This window comes from Anopheles arabiensis, chromosome 2, assembly GCF_016920715.1.
Source record: "Anopheles arabiensis isolate DONGOLA chromosome 2, AaraD3, whole genome shotgun sequence".
Lineage (NCBI taxonomy): Eukaryota > Metazoa > Arthropoda > Insecta > Diptera > Culicidae > Anopheles > Anopheles arabiensis.
This window is the reverse complement of record NC_053517.1, coordinates 97,524,964-97,541,415: the sequence shown is the minus strand read 5'-3', so window position 1 is coordinate 97,541,415 and position 16,452 is coordinate 97,524,964. Positions and strand designations below refer to the sequence as shown.

The 16,452-nt window shown below is 46.1% G+C and overlaps 1 protein-coding gene and 1 non-coding gene across 8 annotated transcripts in view; both read right to left on the bottom strand.

Annotated features, from left to right (window-relative positions):
- The window catches only part of LOC120898133, a 272,101-nt gene that overhangs the window by 224,735 nt on the left and 30,914 nt on the right, over nt 1-16,452 (bottom strand). For all 7 annotated transcript variants that reach the window (XM_040303561.1, XM_040303563.1, XM_040303562.1 and 4 more), the window contains one exon: nt 9,616-10,386. In XM_040303561.1, the coding sequence (XP_040159495.1) occupies nt 9,616-10,386 (771 nt within the window). The remainder of the gene's footprint in view (nt 1-9,615; nt 10,387-16,452) is intronic.
- Trnan-guu lies at nt 1,564-1,637 on the bottom strand. Its single transcript has one exon. It is a non-coding gene; the product is annotated as a tRNA-Asn (tRNA).

The window sequence follows — 16,452 nt, the reverse complement described above, 5'->3', positions numbered from 1 at the left end:
TCATACACCTTGGGATAAGCCCACCTGTGTATTATACCCACTTTGATAACTGCTCGAAAACTGCTTTACAATGTAAACAGCTGACAGGCTGAAATTTCAGCCTACGAATAATCAGTGTTATATAAAAGGAGAATTTCAGAAATTTTTATATTTATTCGTGAAACTGCACTTTAATGCTGTGAAACTTGCATAAGTTGCAAGTTTTTTATTCCTAAAAATACAATAAAAATCACAAAACCTAATCTTCGCCTACACGCGATCACTAATCGTAGCTTGAGCAGGCGTGGAAGATCTTTTGGGCCAAATTTTCACCCCATTCGTGGCTCTACAAAACTATAATTGCTGCACCACAAACGACCGTGGGGTACTACCAATGATCGATACTGTACCGATCGGCAGAGTGCAACTCCTGAAGGGAACACAATATGCAACCCTGTGGGCTGAGCGGGAGGAAAAACATACTCAACACACCAATATACCCGAGCGACGAACTGCAGCGGTGGGTCGCCCGCACTGTATCACAAAGCAAATCAGAAAAACTGTGTCGCCAAAGGGGGCAAAAAACCCCCCAAGTATGATTTACAGACTTCAAGCATCAGTTTTCTACTCTCGATCTTTCTCTGCCCGCCCCAAACACAGCTCACGCTTCGTTCTCGCTCAACACAACACATAAACTTCCCTCCCAAATGGGGCCTCTTTTTCGCGCAGCAGAGGAGAGTTTTTTACGATTCGGGTCTCTCTACTCCCCGTTCGCTAGCTCCAGCCCGCCATCGTTGGCATTTAAGATGGCCATCGAGCGAAATCGATTAATAAGCGGCGAAGGCGCAAAAATACTAACAATAATAGTATGTCAAATAAAACGGGGGAAAACAATCATCGGAAACGGTGAGAAAACAGCTTCACTCGGGTCGACCCGGTGCTGCTGCTGCTGCTGCTGCTGATCCCGCAGGGCAGAGCGAAATAAAACTCGGCGCGGAAAACCCAAACCCGATCTCAGTGCAGTGCTTTGCAATAGCATTTCCAATGGTCCTGGTATGATGGTGCGCTACCCGGCTTGGGCGATGCTCGGTGGCGATTTATGCCGTTTGTTGCGCGAGCGTTATACGAGCCTACCCCGCCAGGCGAACCTTGCCCGACTGATGAAGCGATACACAGGCGCAGGTTTAAGTAAATATTCATATTAATTTGAATTTTGACTCCCGCGCCCCTCTCCGACGATGCCGGATCGAAGCAATAGTGATTATTTATGAGCGTTAAATTGATTCTACACGTTTGTTGCTGTGGTTTGCCGCAATCGGCGTACTTTCTTAGATCGTACTTATCTTTTTGGAGCATACATTTATGAATAAACTATTGAAATGTTTGTATCGCATCATAATTGCCTAGTTATAACCGGATATTGTAATTTTATATGGCTCTCAATTTCGTGAAACACTGCTGGATTGAACTACTGCACTTTATTCTTATAAATGTCTTACTTCAATTCGGCGGATACTATTATTATAAAAATATAATTTCATTGTATTTTTATTCCAAAGTAAATATAAAAAACCATTTTTCCCACGCCCCCGGGTGGACTCGAACCACCAACCTTTCGGTTAACAGCCGAACGCGCTAACCGATTGCGCCACGAAGGCGACGATGCTGAAACGTACTCTTTCGCGGTTTGTTGATATCTGCGACTTGCGATTCACTGCGTATTTTTAATTCACGCGCACAATTCGTCGCTATCTATTTTTGTTTGTTTCACACAGTAACAATTGAAAATTAATGTGCAAAAATTCGAATCTCGTGTTGATGGCAAATTCCACACTTTAATATTTATTCTAATAATTTTGTTTCTATTGAATGCTTCGACATTTTCTCGCTATTTCATTCATTACTGGCCTTTAAGCTGAAAAGTTCACAATACCAAATTGTTCACTAAAAACCTGTAAAATAATTCAGACCATTCAAACATTGCTTTAATTTTAAACAAATTAAACATAATTTGAAGTATGTAAATTTCAATAATATTTTTTTTTTCTGAATTGAATGATTTTTTTCCATGTGCAAATAACTTTAGTTTGAGCTAGGCTGGAACAAACTTACCTTTTAAATAATATCGTTTTAAAATATAAAATCTCATTGTCTAGAATCAAAATCTTATAATATGGGCTCAAATTTTCCAAGATATCAATTTTTTCAACTGTACCTTACCTATCTTTACGAGCAAACATTACAAAAAAAAAACAAGCCATATTCGTGGGAACTATTCTCAACCCCTTTCCCTGCATATTTCCAAGAAGCGCACATATCTTCCACACATCATGGCTGGCACACTGCACTCAATTCCATGACATTCAACAGAAGCCAAAAGGGTTTGGAAAATATTCTTCACGATAAAGCCCCAAACCAAACAAACAAATAAGAAGATCCACCTCAGTCGAGCAGCCCTTTAATGCTCGTCGATCGATAATGGAAGCCTCCTGTCAGGGCCGGAGGCCAATATCTCAAGCAGTGCATCGCGCGTTCCATTCGATCGATTAAAGCATGCTCAAGGGGAATTTTATGGATTCGGCATCGACATACCTTTTGCATTCGACTTCCCGGGAGCAGCGGTGTTTCGGTAGCAAACGCGCATTAACCATGGAGTGGACAACAGTTTTCTTGGAAAATCATACAGGAAGAGCGTGCCCCACACACACACACACGTTTCGGGGGAGCTTCTGGAGCTCATTAATTTTCGATTCCCAATGTCCAGCTTGATGCTGGACGCCACACAGGCTGTTGACGCATTCGGCACAGGCAGATGTGGCCGTGTTAACCTGCTGTACGGTATTTTTACGGGTTTCCTCCAGTCCAGTACCCCTGTGCTGATAGTTCGTTTGGGACCAAAGGTGTGCGGTCTTTGAAGATTAATTTATTACACAACGGTAGTGTTCAGCACACCCGCCACACACCATCAAAACAGGAACCAACACGATCCATTAATTTAAACCAGACATTCTTTCGTATCTCTCCGTTTGAATATTCTCATACAACTACTGCAAATGCTGGATTTAAACCCGTAACTATTCACCCAGACTGAAATATAACACACCCAAATTGTATGGTAAAACATCGTCCAACGATCGCACCCGGTTTCGCAGCAATACAGTACATATCAAAAGAATAAATCCTGAATAATTGCAACCGTGTGCAACCTAAAAGACACCCGCGAGCGTTTTTCATACCCCAACAAAAGGTGGTCCCCTCAATCCCTTCCCGCGCACTCGATTTGATCTTTATCAAGCAACCGTTTTGCCAATCGCGCACAGTTCGCAGCATACATAGCCCAGTTTGGGCGAGTTATGCATTTATGCACGATTCACTTTCACTGCTGCGGCAAGCGAAAGCTACCGAGAGCGCGTTCGCGATCTTCCCCGTCGGGCACATCATCCTGCTCGCTTGCTTGCTTGCTACCGCATCCACATATTACCGAAGCATCGAACATCGTAAATAGCGAAAATGCTTCGAGCGCGCGGAAAGAAAAATCTCTACCAGTCCCTGCTGCTCTCGTCGACACCCAATAACCTTAGAATCAAATAAGTCACACGGTGTATAACCATTCGTGGAAATACGGTATCGCATCCCGCGCAGCAACAGCGCCGCAGCAGCAGCAGCAGAACGGACCAAGCGGACAGTGGCTGCCGGTGGGGATCGCCCGCTTAGAAGGAAACGCCCGCTAAACGCCCTCCCAAGCACGGCAACAACAACAACAACAAAACGGGACTGCATTGGGACAGATAAACACCTCGCCGTTTCGCTTCCCGTCTGGTGAAAACGCACTCGGTGGGTAGCAAACAGTGGTGGCAGGGAGGACGCAAGAGAGTTGCTGGCCTCTACCGTTTGGCCAAATGCACGACACAAACGGACTCCCTAAAGCTAGCCAAAAGCAGCCACCCAGCACCCCCCTTTGTCAAAGCCTTAACCCGTCGGATGGAAATCGTGTAACCGGGGTCACCATATGCTTGAACCGAAAACGATGTTGCCGACGATCCGACCTCCGGGGTTCGTCGCTTGCCCGGCGCGACCAGTCTTTCGTTTGCTCGTTACCTCCGGGACTGCCGATTTTTTTTTTCTTTTTTGGTTTAATTGTACGAAGCGAAACATAAACCATACACTGAACCAGTGGCTGGACACACGGACATACATCGTCCACAGCTGTAGCCGCGGATGCGAAATATAAATAGTCACCTTTTCGAACGTGTCAATGACATGGGACAACGGAGAAGCAAACGCCACCGCTTAAGACCGCTGACACACACACCAGAGCCCGGAGATAGTAGTTCCGCGACCGTGGTTGTGGTTTGGAAAATGTTGGCACTCACAAGGAAAGGCTTTTATTCATAAATAATATAATTAATTACGACAAACCAACGCAGCTGCCGCTCTCTAACAACGCTGTCATGATATATTGAAGCCTTACTTTGGCAAGATTAGCTCACAATTTAGGGTAGAGCGTGCGATGCGCGTGACAATGCGATGAATCAGCAAAAGTATCCTCACTGAGCCAGTTAGAAGCGTAACGTCCGGCTCATCCCTTATTTCCACCCATCTGCAATGAAAACAACGGCAATAAAAGGCGAGCATAAAACACATCGCTGACCCGGGCGATGGTGGTATCGGTCATTGCACGGTTCACTGCCTTCGAGGCCGTGCGCCGGTGGCCAAACAATCAGATAATTTTATTGGCCGCGTATGAATATATTTAAATTCAATTAACAAATCCAACGCCGGTGGGTTAGAGGAGGTGCAGCAGAGCCGGGCGTGAGGTCCACCACCAAGTGTCAGACCCTGCACCGCTCGGCTTGCTGCTGCTATGCACACCATCCAAAGCAACACATTAGCCCGGAAAGGTTTTACACACATGCATGCGTTGCGGAAAGTGAATTTTAATGGTACTTAGCTTCGAATGGCCAAGCGCAACAGCAAAGGGTAAGCTTGCAACTGCCACCGTATGGTTCGAAAGCACACGCACCCACCATTGGGGTGGGGAGAGATGACTGGTTAGTCGATCCCATCCGAAACATCATTGATAACGCGCCAGCCTGCCTCCTGCTACTTGTCCCCGTGGTGTACGGCCGCTGATTTATGCATCCACGACAAGATCAGCGAATGGATGGCGCGTGCTGAGGGCGCCCGACGCACGCGTTAAAGTTCGCAAGTCTGTGCTGCACCTCCGTGCTACTATGTTGCACGTTGATCATGAATGCGGGATAATGTTGGGTGTGAAATATACGTTGAAGGTGTAGGATGGAGCTGTTTTGCACATTGTTTTTGCAAAAGAGCTGCTGAAGTGGAACTCATGAATTGATTTGTTTTTCTTTAGTTTTATTGCCAATAATTCAAAACTTGAAAAATTTGGCTTAAGCAGGGATTATTTATTAAATAAAGAAATTATATATGAGATTTTTAACATGTATTATCTTGGCTTGACTTATATTGCTCAAAATAATGACACACAAAAATTGCAGAACTATTAAACGACAGTTCATCTTCGCCTTCCTAACGATTCCACCTGCAATCATGTTGCTGTACTTGAAAGTACATAACCTAAACGATATCAATTACACCACATCATCTCTTTCAATACAGCAGTACAGACTTCCACTGTTTGTAAAGCATTTCCTTCAATTTTCTTTTCATCGAAACACACAGCTACGCGAACATCGAGTGAGCAACACGGTGAGCAGCAGCACCCCCTATCCAGCACCAACCAAAACACGTGCACCAAAGCGCAATGTCACACTGTTTTTGGGGGGCTATAATACTATTCAAAACCAAAAGTCACCACCAATCGGGCCACACGATACAGGGCCTTCATGCAGCGCCCGGTCGATTCAACTGAACAGCGTTTGACACGCTGCACTCACGTATCAGTTCGTGACATTGAAAGTCACCCGGCCACTCCACCCCCCGAAGGCTTTTCCTCTGGCAGCAGGAAGCTTTCGATCGACCGTGTACCAGCACGTCGTTAGTTGCAAAATTTTAAGGACAAACCGCAACCCTCCAACGAGGAGGATTTCCACCCGGGGAGGACGCGTACCCTCTACGCTGGACGCGCATTTTCACCCGGGCGCTTGATGAGTCACGTTTTACATAAGTGATAGGAGAAGGGGGGGAGGGGGTGTATTGATCTGAGCCCAAAAGGGGGAGGGTGTTGTGTAGCTACTTTCGTAATTAGATGATTTCACCTTCAAACGCGACAGGCAAGTGATCGCAAGTGGTATGTATAATGCAGTGAGAGACCTGCCTTGCTGCACACGCGGTCGGGCGAGGGTGTAACATTGAAATCAATATTTACATGTCGTGCTTCAAACTTGCTACACTTTGGATGATAATTACAGTTGATTTCGCAGCTCTTCATTGCCAGTTGGAATATTTATTCCAATAGAAAACGTATGCAATGGTTGCCAGATGAGAAATATATCCGTCCAAGAGCGTTTTGATCCACCAGGACGTCCATTTCCTCCACTATAAATGTGAACATGAACGTATGACCAGAACTTTCACAAAAAGAACGTCCTATCCGTCCAAATAAAGAACGTTTAAGGTCGCGTCCAAATAAAGAACGCCCATAGGTCTGTATCACGATGTAAAAACGGATTACATTCTTATTGTTAAATGACACCACACAAACCACATTTTCGCCAATTGAAATGAACGAAGGAACCGCAATTCACGTTGAGTTCATCGAAATGAAACTAGTACCTTTTCACGTTCACGTCTATTTTCCACGAAATAAATGGAACAAATATAAAATTGTAAATAGATGGCCCTTTATTCCGCCGGCTGTTGTATGATAGTATGAATATTAAACAAATATTTATGAGAAAATGAATGAATTTTCTTACGAAATCATTTAACAGCAAAATCAACAAAAGTAGGCTAAGTGTGTAATATACAATAGTAAACAGAACCGATATTTAACAGCATTTAATGCACAAGTTTCTCAAATTTCAATGCTTAAATTTTTCTTTTACTTTTACACATATTTTAATGCAATTTGTCTTTCGTATGTTTGATTTTATTAAAGTAATAATCTTATATTATCATATAATATAATATATAATCATCACATGTTAAAGTGCTTAAATTGTACTCACAGTACAGATATTATCATATAAAAGCTCTCAACACAAAACAAAACTTGATTCAAAAGCTGGCTCTCCACCTGCAGTAACGAATAGTCATTTTATTCCAACATTGCTAATAGCCGCCTATCATTTCCTTCCACACAGCAAAACTCAATTACAAGTTACAAAAACGCAAACCTCGCTTTATGGCGAAAATTGTAATGAATGCAATTTACATTCTGTTCCGTCTGCTGTTTTTCTTTTTTTTTCTTCCTCCAACAAACCACACGACACGGTAAAGCCCTAAAATTATCCGGCACTTGTGTTTTTTAATCGAATTTATTGGTTGATTTCACTTGCATTCACGGCCATCTTCGGTTCTTTTATTTTGTTTAATTTCGCCTTTTAATCCTCTGATTCGCCCTGCTGCCCGCGCAACACCAGAACCCACTTACCTACTTTCCTGCCCTGCCTGGGCGGCAACAACACAGTCCCTCCCCGTGAGCTAAGCTCCATCTTCCATCCATAGTGGCATAATTTATTTATTTTCATTTTTCATCAACCCGCTGCCGCACAAAGCGACGCGTCCGTCCGATGCGATGCGGCGCACCAAGCGAACCAAGAAAATAAGTCAATGTCAACCCCGTGGTGGATGTGATAAACGCAGCATAATTGCAGTCTGTCCGGTTGCGTGTGGATCTATTGGATCGGTGGCGAAGGAAGCACTGATTACACCATACGCAGTGTTCGGTGATTGTTTTTGTGCGTAATTTATTGCGACCGAGCTAGAGCCAGCGAACCCTCCCTTTTAATGGTGGAGCTCAGCTTTGATCGTACACTTCAGCGCCAAGATCCCGTACGTACCCGTACGCAACGGGAGCGCGGGAGCATTGATTGAATTTTCTTCCAGCTTCCAGCACCACGTCACCCTTTAAAAGGGTAAGCGTAAACGAGGGAGTCTTCGTACTCCGAGAAACGACAATCCCAAAACCACCGCTTTTCACTTTCATTCACCGGTAGTGACACTTTACCGATAGATGGATCTACGAGCGCCGCCACCACCACAGTGGAAATTATGCGTTCCCCAAACATTAACCTACACCGCACGACGGCCCAATCACTCTGCCGATCTCCACAGTGATGATCGATACGACCACGGCACATAAAATTCCACAAAACCCCTTATGCCTCCCGATGATGCTAATCTCCTCTTGCGCCGATTGCCAACCCTCTTCTGCGTCCTATTCCTATGCCTCTCAGCGATGTGACGCGATGCTGCCAGCATCACACAACCACCCGAACATCCCCTTTCTCGCGCAGCACCAGCATACACACGCACGCAGATTTTCGCAGGACTTTCGATTTCGATCGATCCGATCCGATCGAAGAACCCGTGCCGTCAACGATGCGCCCCAAACGGCCCTCTCAGGGCCCGGTGAGCGTGTCTGCACGCTGATTGGATTGTCGGCGATCGCTTTCAGTTTCGTTTTTAAAGGCATCACACAGCCGCAGATTCCAAAACCCCCCGCGTCCGGTGCCGCTGCCTACCACCACCGAATGCTTTCGACCGGCGGCGCCATTTCGACTAACAAATCATATATGGTAATAATGATTTGAATTGCGTTTTGTGTGCGTCCTTTCTCGTGTGCGGCTCTTCTCCGGCGCTACAAGAAGCGGCAAACGCATCCGCGTACGGTGGCGCGGTGGTGTTGTGGGCATGCTGTGATTTTGCTCACTCGCACACACACACACACACAATTGTGCGCATGCGAAAACCCTTTGGCATGTCGCTTCTACTGCTGCGCGCTGCCGATGTGTGCTGCGGGGGCAGCCAGTTGGTTAGAAAGTTGCAAACGCTCCGAAAGGGAAGAGCCAAACGTGCCTCCTGCTTCAATCACTAATCCCTCCTTTCCCCTGTCATCCCGGTTCATTGGTTCCCCGTGGGCAATCGCGCTAGTGGTGCGCTGAACGTCTCACTGTGGACCAAACGAATCGGCAGCCACCGGCGGGGTTCGCAGGGTCCCGCATAACCCGTATCCCGGATAATAAGAACATATCGACTACATTGTACCAACGGAGCAGCACTGTTTTCACACACTTAATCACCCGGCAAGCATGAGGGGAGAGCAATATTGACAGACCCACACACACACACACATGTATACACATTCACGGAAGATAAATTCGCGAAAGCGCTAACCCAATGCCGGCAGGGGAAGAAGGAAGACACAAACGGTGTGCTTGGGAAGCGCCAGGGCGCCCCATTATTTATCGGACGACTTTCCGTGATGATGTTGTTAACCTCTTCAACCCCGAAATGGTGGTGGGCCCCCCGCACACCGCCTTGGCCAAATTCGCTAACGAAGTTGTCGGCGGTAACCGAGCCACTAGCGCAGCGTGGACGTGATTAGCAATTATTCGTTCGGTAAGGCACCAAAATGCCTGAGGGCACGTGGGAAATACATTTATCGCAGTGGTTAAACATATAATCCGTAAACATTCTTATCGCACTTACCTCTACGCTCTCGGTTGCAGCCGCCGCTGAAGCTTCAAGCACACTGGAAGAACATTCGATGGACGGTTGAGGCTGACGGTGCATCTCCCGTTTGATTCCTTCTCCAATTTTGGCTACACTACTGCTTGAGGTAGTTGTGACGGCGGTGAGCGCCGTCGCAGTCGGAACTTCGGCAGCTTCGGAAGTTCTTTGCTCCCGAGCCTTTCGTACCTCCTCCGACTCCGACTTCAGGCGGGCTGAAGCGAGCGAGGAGTACGGCTCGCGATTGTCTTCCGGCCGAAGCTCCATTAGATTATCGTCCAAGTACCAACAGGACGTACTGTTGGGCTGTGAGTCGTCGCCCTGTGCACGATACACCACCACATCCTGTGACTGATCCTCCGTGGTGGCTGTGTTCGCTGAATTTCCGGCACTACCAGCTCCAGCATGTCCAACCACCCCACTAATCAGCACGTCCTTACAGCGTTTCAGGTAGTTCTTCATCTTGGAACGGCTTTTGCGCACTTCGCCACGGTTCAGACTGGAGCTGGGGCCATCACCGGCAGCATCTTCACTGCCGGCCACTACCAACACTTCGTCCAGTGCGGAGGATCTTGACCGGGCTTCCCGGGAACTACCGTAAGACTCCAGGTCGTAGTCTACTTGGGGCGAACGGATCGCCAGCGCGGTTGTAGAGATGGCGGAGATGTTAGCCGACAGATTCACTGTTTCGTCGTGCACTTTCCACGTCTGGTCGTCGAACGATTTGGTGCGCCGAGTTGTTGGGGAAAGCTGAGGAAATTAAAATAAGAATGAGTCTGTTAGTAACTAAGTTACCATTATTCGATCAAGCAGAAACTCAAAAACATTTCGAAAACGTAGAATATACGGGTTTATAATGGAAAACCTTCGCACCAACTAAATAAGATGTCCATATGATGCGAATAAATTGATACAATTACGCAGAAGGTTATGTTTGCATGTAGATAGCAGCAATACATTGCTCACGTACTGTCGACACTGTCAGAATATCGAGTAAATTATGCTAATGAGTCAATTAATACCTTGTCATGATTGCACACGCAAGTACAAACAGCACGCACCACCAAAGGGGAAACAGTACATGCTCACCGAAACAATCACGACAACCCTTCGCGAGTTCCCGGTACCCGGTACACAACCAAACATGGTCATTGAAAAGCAAACTTCCAAAAAACTCCCCCAAAACTGACACCCGGAACGTGCCTGCCGCGGTTTGCAACTCCCCCGGGGAGCGACTCCGGTGCACAAACACGGTTCCGGCAAGTTTCGGCACAGCCGGTGCCAATTGTGGTACACAATAAAAACTTCCAATTCTTTATCGGTGCTAGGCACGGTAGCAAAAACATGAAACGCTTCCGAATCGAACTCCCCCGGGAGTGGTCACGGTGTAGTAAAGTGATGAAAATCGAAAGTTCTCCAAACTGCTATAACCCACCCTGCGACCTGGGTTCTTTGGCAACTTCGAGCCACACTTTTGGGGTACCTCAGGCCGTCGTCCAAAAATGGTCAACCACCCGGACCAACTTGTTTAATTGAATACACCACAACACAAGAACTCGCGCCCCGAACGGCACACCGACGACGCATTGGAAAGAAAGGACCCAGCGCGGACCATAACTTTGCCCTCGCGTGGACATGAAAGTGACGGAAAAATGGCCCTTCGAAACGGAATTCGAACAGCAACAAAAACAGGCAAAAAAAAAGCGTACAACACAACAAACCCACCCGGCAAAACCCGATCACCTCGAACAAACGCCTCGAATATTTCACTCACCCGGGGTGTTCGATTTGCTCGTGATCAATTTCAAAAGTGAAACTAAAGAATTGAAAATCGTGCCCAGCCCGGCGGTGTTGACAAAATCGGGAGCAATTATCAGTTGTCCAAGCCGTTTTGTGAGTGTATGTGAGCGCAAATGCTACGGTGTGACCAGAAACAGCTGTTTTACACCTCATTTTTACTGGCGGAAATGGGAACTGCCGCGTGCCGTGCCGCCACTAACTCAGCTCCCGCCATTGATTCCACAACGGAAGTGGTGCCTGAGCACGAGCTCCAAACTGAACCCATTCAATGCCCACCCTGTTTATTCCTGTGAATGGGTGTATTGATTTAATTTAATTTAATTATTATTCAAACAGTAATAAAATAAACAAATCGTTCATTGCTTTTCCATCACGATTTGTCGGCGCTATGGTTCAGGGCGTGCGCGGAGACAGGGCTTTCGGTGTAGAGACACATCTCGCGAAGGTCTCTCGCTGCTCGGTGTGTCCAATTTAGATGATCTTGGAACGACGCGCTTCAATGCAGCACGACGAGCGTCTTAATGCGATCAAGTACACAAGAGCTACACAGTGTTTAGCACTTCTGAGGTCTGACAGTGGCAGTGGAACGCGAAGAAAAGGTGCGTCTAGAGCGTTCTTGGAGCAACCGATTGTACGGGACGGGTGGATTGCGGGATATGTGACACAAGTACACGCTAATTGTGGTTCCGGATCGTGAAGGTACGGGTTGATGCTTATGTCAATGCCAAAAGGATGCTTTAATGATCACCACCTACGGGTAAAGAATAGAGCAATATTTTAACCAACCACATTATCGGTTAGGTGAACTTCTAGGAAAAAATATGCTCTAGCCTCTTGAAAACGTGATCTTCAGGTAATAGATACCTAACACGATTTTAGCATCAACATTGTTGTGCTTGAGGATTATACATGTTCAATTCAAATATGTTGATTTACTAGTACGAACTCTGTGCGTTTACTTGCATAGACTTCCTGACCAGATTTACTCGAACTTTCTGATTGGAGAAATTCATCGGAACTGGTTCTGATGCCCCAGTTGTGCATAGGAAAATACTCACTAACAAACAACAAACCCGTACAGAAATTAAAACAAGCATTCATAAAACACTCCATCCTGCGGAATGCGGAATCGTCCCAGCAAACGCCTCGCATTCACAAACAGTAGAACCTTGTAAGCGCATGTAAGTTATGACAAATTCAAAGTGTCGCCCAGTCGGGGGCGTCCTCCTACGGTACACTACCACACCTCGTCTGTATGGCACGCGGTGGAGAGAGGTAAGAGTTATCACCCGGGAGAAAAGCTCATAAAACTGGACATCGCGAACGGTCCGGATTATTACGACACAGACACTCATGCCACTGCCGTTTGGGTTTGCTTTGGAAGGGTAACAGTAGGCACCAGCAAAACCTCCAACCCAAGTGCTAAGGCGGTGTAACACGCATGGTACAGTGAAATGTGTTGGAGCGGCAGTAGCGCACACACTATACGGCCTGTATTGCTGTGCTGTACCAGCGGGTAATTTGTGCGGGTTTTATTTCGTGCAGGTCTCCCGGCATTCCCGCTATGCTACAAGGAAGGCAATGGCAAGGAATGAGGGAAGTAAGAAGGCTTCTCAGACATTCAAACCGCGCAAAGAAAATGTAGCTGGTTTAGCAGGAAAAGCTATCCTGGGGGATGGGATTCGCCACCAGAAGCAAACACCAGATCCCAGATATAAAGAGAGATACACGGGTGCCGCCAACCAACCAAATCATTAGTCAATACAGGAAAACAAATGATGCTTAATCATGGAATGTCCTGTATCAAATGAATAACGATTACAGGCTAAGTATCACTGACCACAGATAGGAATAGTATACATTTTGTATTGCGTAATTACAATGTATTGATAATATTTGGTATGTCTTCCGTCTGAATAAATTAATATATCTAAAAATGACTGTTTAAAAACGATTAACATGTCAGAATTACACGTAACAAACCGTTTTGATTGTCAATGAAGTCGAATATGTTTAGTTCCAATTAAAGTTCATACCCACGATACTCTCTTATCATGAAATTTCTGTTCTTTAATGTTCTATATACTCCGTTCATCGAAATACAGACGCCAATAAAAGACCAACGAACTTCTAATGAGTTCATCTACCAGTGACCCAATAATATCCTCTTCGCGAATAGTCACGTCTTCCCAAGACACGCTATCATTCACCGCCACTTGGTGAAGAACTGAATCGTGACAAAATCAATTTTCCCATCCCTCTTCCTGTTTACTCCAATTCGAAACCCAGTTCCCAGTGCTCGAAACCCAGTGGAACATTGGAATGGGATATATCACAGGGAATAAACCGCCAGGAAGTCATAAATACGGCTACTGTCCAATCCCGTAACCCGTCGCTGGCCGATACAATCCACACAAACACACGACCAAGCGCTGTTCTCACTTGTCCTAGCAATTAACAGCACAATCTTGTATGACATAAAGCGCAACTAATTAATTACTAATCGCGCTCGATAAATATCGCCCGAAACGATGCGAAAACGGCGCTCGAACCGGTACCGGGATGAGCGGTGAGTGGGTAAAGCGATCGATGTTCTGCCTACGCCAGCTCGGTACACCTTCTTCAGACTTCAGAGATTGCGATCGGCTTTTCACTACATCTTGTACGCGGGATCGGGTGGACCGATTTCAGACACTGACGGGGTACCGTCGGGTCGATTCGGTAAGAGCAGGTTTTGTTGGAAAGGTATCGGAGAACAGAACGCAGATTCAAGAACCAGTTTGCAAACCAGTATTGCGTTAGTGAAAATGTTCAAGATGAAAATGTTTGTTAAGAAATTTTTCGAATATCAAATAATTTGTATTTCAGAATAACTACAGATATTGATTGTAGTTTCGAGTTGGGCTTCAGACACCAAATTTCTTTCAAACTAAACACACATTCTCAACACAATAATAAACGTTGTTACTTTCTTTTTTCACTCCCTCCTCTTCCAATAAAACATAACAAATTAACCAATCTGTAACGATTCCAATGCACGCATTATTGACAATGAATCTGATTAACCAACGCACAAACAAATTCACTCTCTCCCTCGCCAAATCTAAAGGCACGCACACGCGTTTCCTTAAACGGCTAAACCGGACCGTTTCCCCGTACGTCGTTCCAAATTTGGTGTCCCAGGTCAGCACGCGAACGATTGAGTTGAATCCGCCAAATGGAACTCCGTGGCATTTCGACCCGCGCCCAAAGGGTGCGGGGTGAGACAGATCGGAACGATTCCCGAAAGGAAGTCATTTATTTGAATAGCCGCCCTAATCTCTCACAATAATATGACAGTAATCATCAGTAAACCATCGGACCCTACGGTGGCATTCCTGAACGATCGATCCTCCGGACGAGCGAATTGCCCCGCGAAGGCTTTTCACATCGATCAGCATCGATTGGAGTGGATGTTGCATTACAGCCGAAAGGGAGGAAAGTAATTTAATTTCTTTTCGCAAAGCGTTTTTTATTTCTATTCCATCATCCTTTCGCACTCCTTTCTGCCCCTCGTCTGTAGCACTGAAACTACTACGAGTACCATAGCAGCACTGCGGCAAGACCGATTGGGACACACTCCGCAACCACTGGGAGTCGTCATCCCACAAAGTGCAGGGAGGCAGCGATCTTCCAAGACAGAGGGCAAAGTGTGGCAGACAGACAAAGAGCAAAAAGCCGCAGGTTGCTAACCTCCCCCTTGTTCCATTCCTGAGATCGTTGCCCGTTTCCTTACCTGCGATCACCCTACCGTACACTTTGGTCGCACATCTGCACCCATAAGACCCTCTCTCTGCCGACCCTAAAACAACAGAAAACCCAGGCACCCACTGGCATCGATCGTCATAAAGCCGAGTAAGACAAAATCGCGATAAAAAGTAGCATATACCTCTGGTGCAACGTTTTTAGTAAGCGGAAAACCCATTGCTGGATGGTTGGCAAAGTCGTGAAGCACATTAGACGATCGGAAGTATGCTGTGCCCTGTAGGATAACATATGCTCCCGGAGCGCAACAAAAAAAAAACCATCGACGATGTACACAAAAAAGAACCAAATCGAAACGATCGAGAACGTTTCGCTGGCGGCAGAAAACGAAATTTTACCTTCAACTCATGTTCCCTTCGACTCCCCTCACAAAAGCGGGAGTATTTTTGCGGGGGACCCATAACCTATCTGATACTTCAGGCGTATTGAGGAAAGTGAAACCCAACGAAAATGTGTTTTGCCATTCATTCATATCCATATTTTGTTGCGATACTATAGGTTACTACACGGGACCTACACGGAAGCGATTGGAGTTGTTGGCAAAGTTGGCCGATGATGTCAGACGGAAACTGGCACAAACGGGGCCATCGCTGCCTTCCCTGTCCACGGTTTGGGGGTGAATAGAAGCTACCGAGGGGGGTTAAATGAAGGTCTTCTCCTTCCATACCCACACACTCAAGCCACCATACGCTCGGTCATTATCCGGGAGTCTTCTGCACGGTGACCGCTGAGGTTAAGGCATAATTTTTCGCTCTTACCTCCTCGCCAAGTAGTCAACTCCAAAGCCCCGACTTCGACCCAAAAAAAAGCCAAGTACAAACGGGTTACGGGTCGTTCGCTTCTTTCTCTTCCTCCTTCTAATATTATGACTGGATGTCGCGAGGTTAGTGAGATGTGTGTGAGGATAAGCGATGAGTATCGAAAATCTTAATAGAAACCGTGCCCCCTTGGGTTCCCCGAAACCGTAACGAATGCTGCGCTGGGTTAATGTGGCGACTGAGCTTTTATATTTTTAATTAATTTTCGCGTTTGGTTGGAGGAACATAGGTTGATAAGGAATCAGTAACCTATGTTTTTGTGCGTTACCGTACTTGTCTTCGAAAGGCTGGTCTCTCTTTTCTTGTGTTAAACTTCGGTGAATGTGTATAGGAGTACTTAAGATAGTTTATCGTACTGAAATAGTTTCCTTTTTTTTTCTCCATGCACACAATA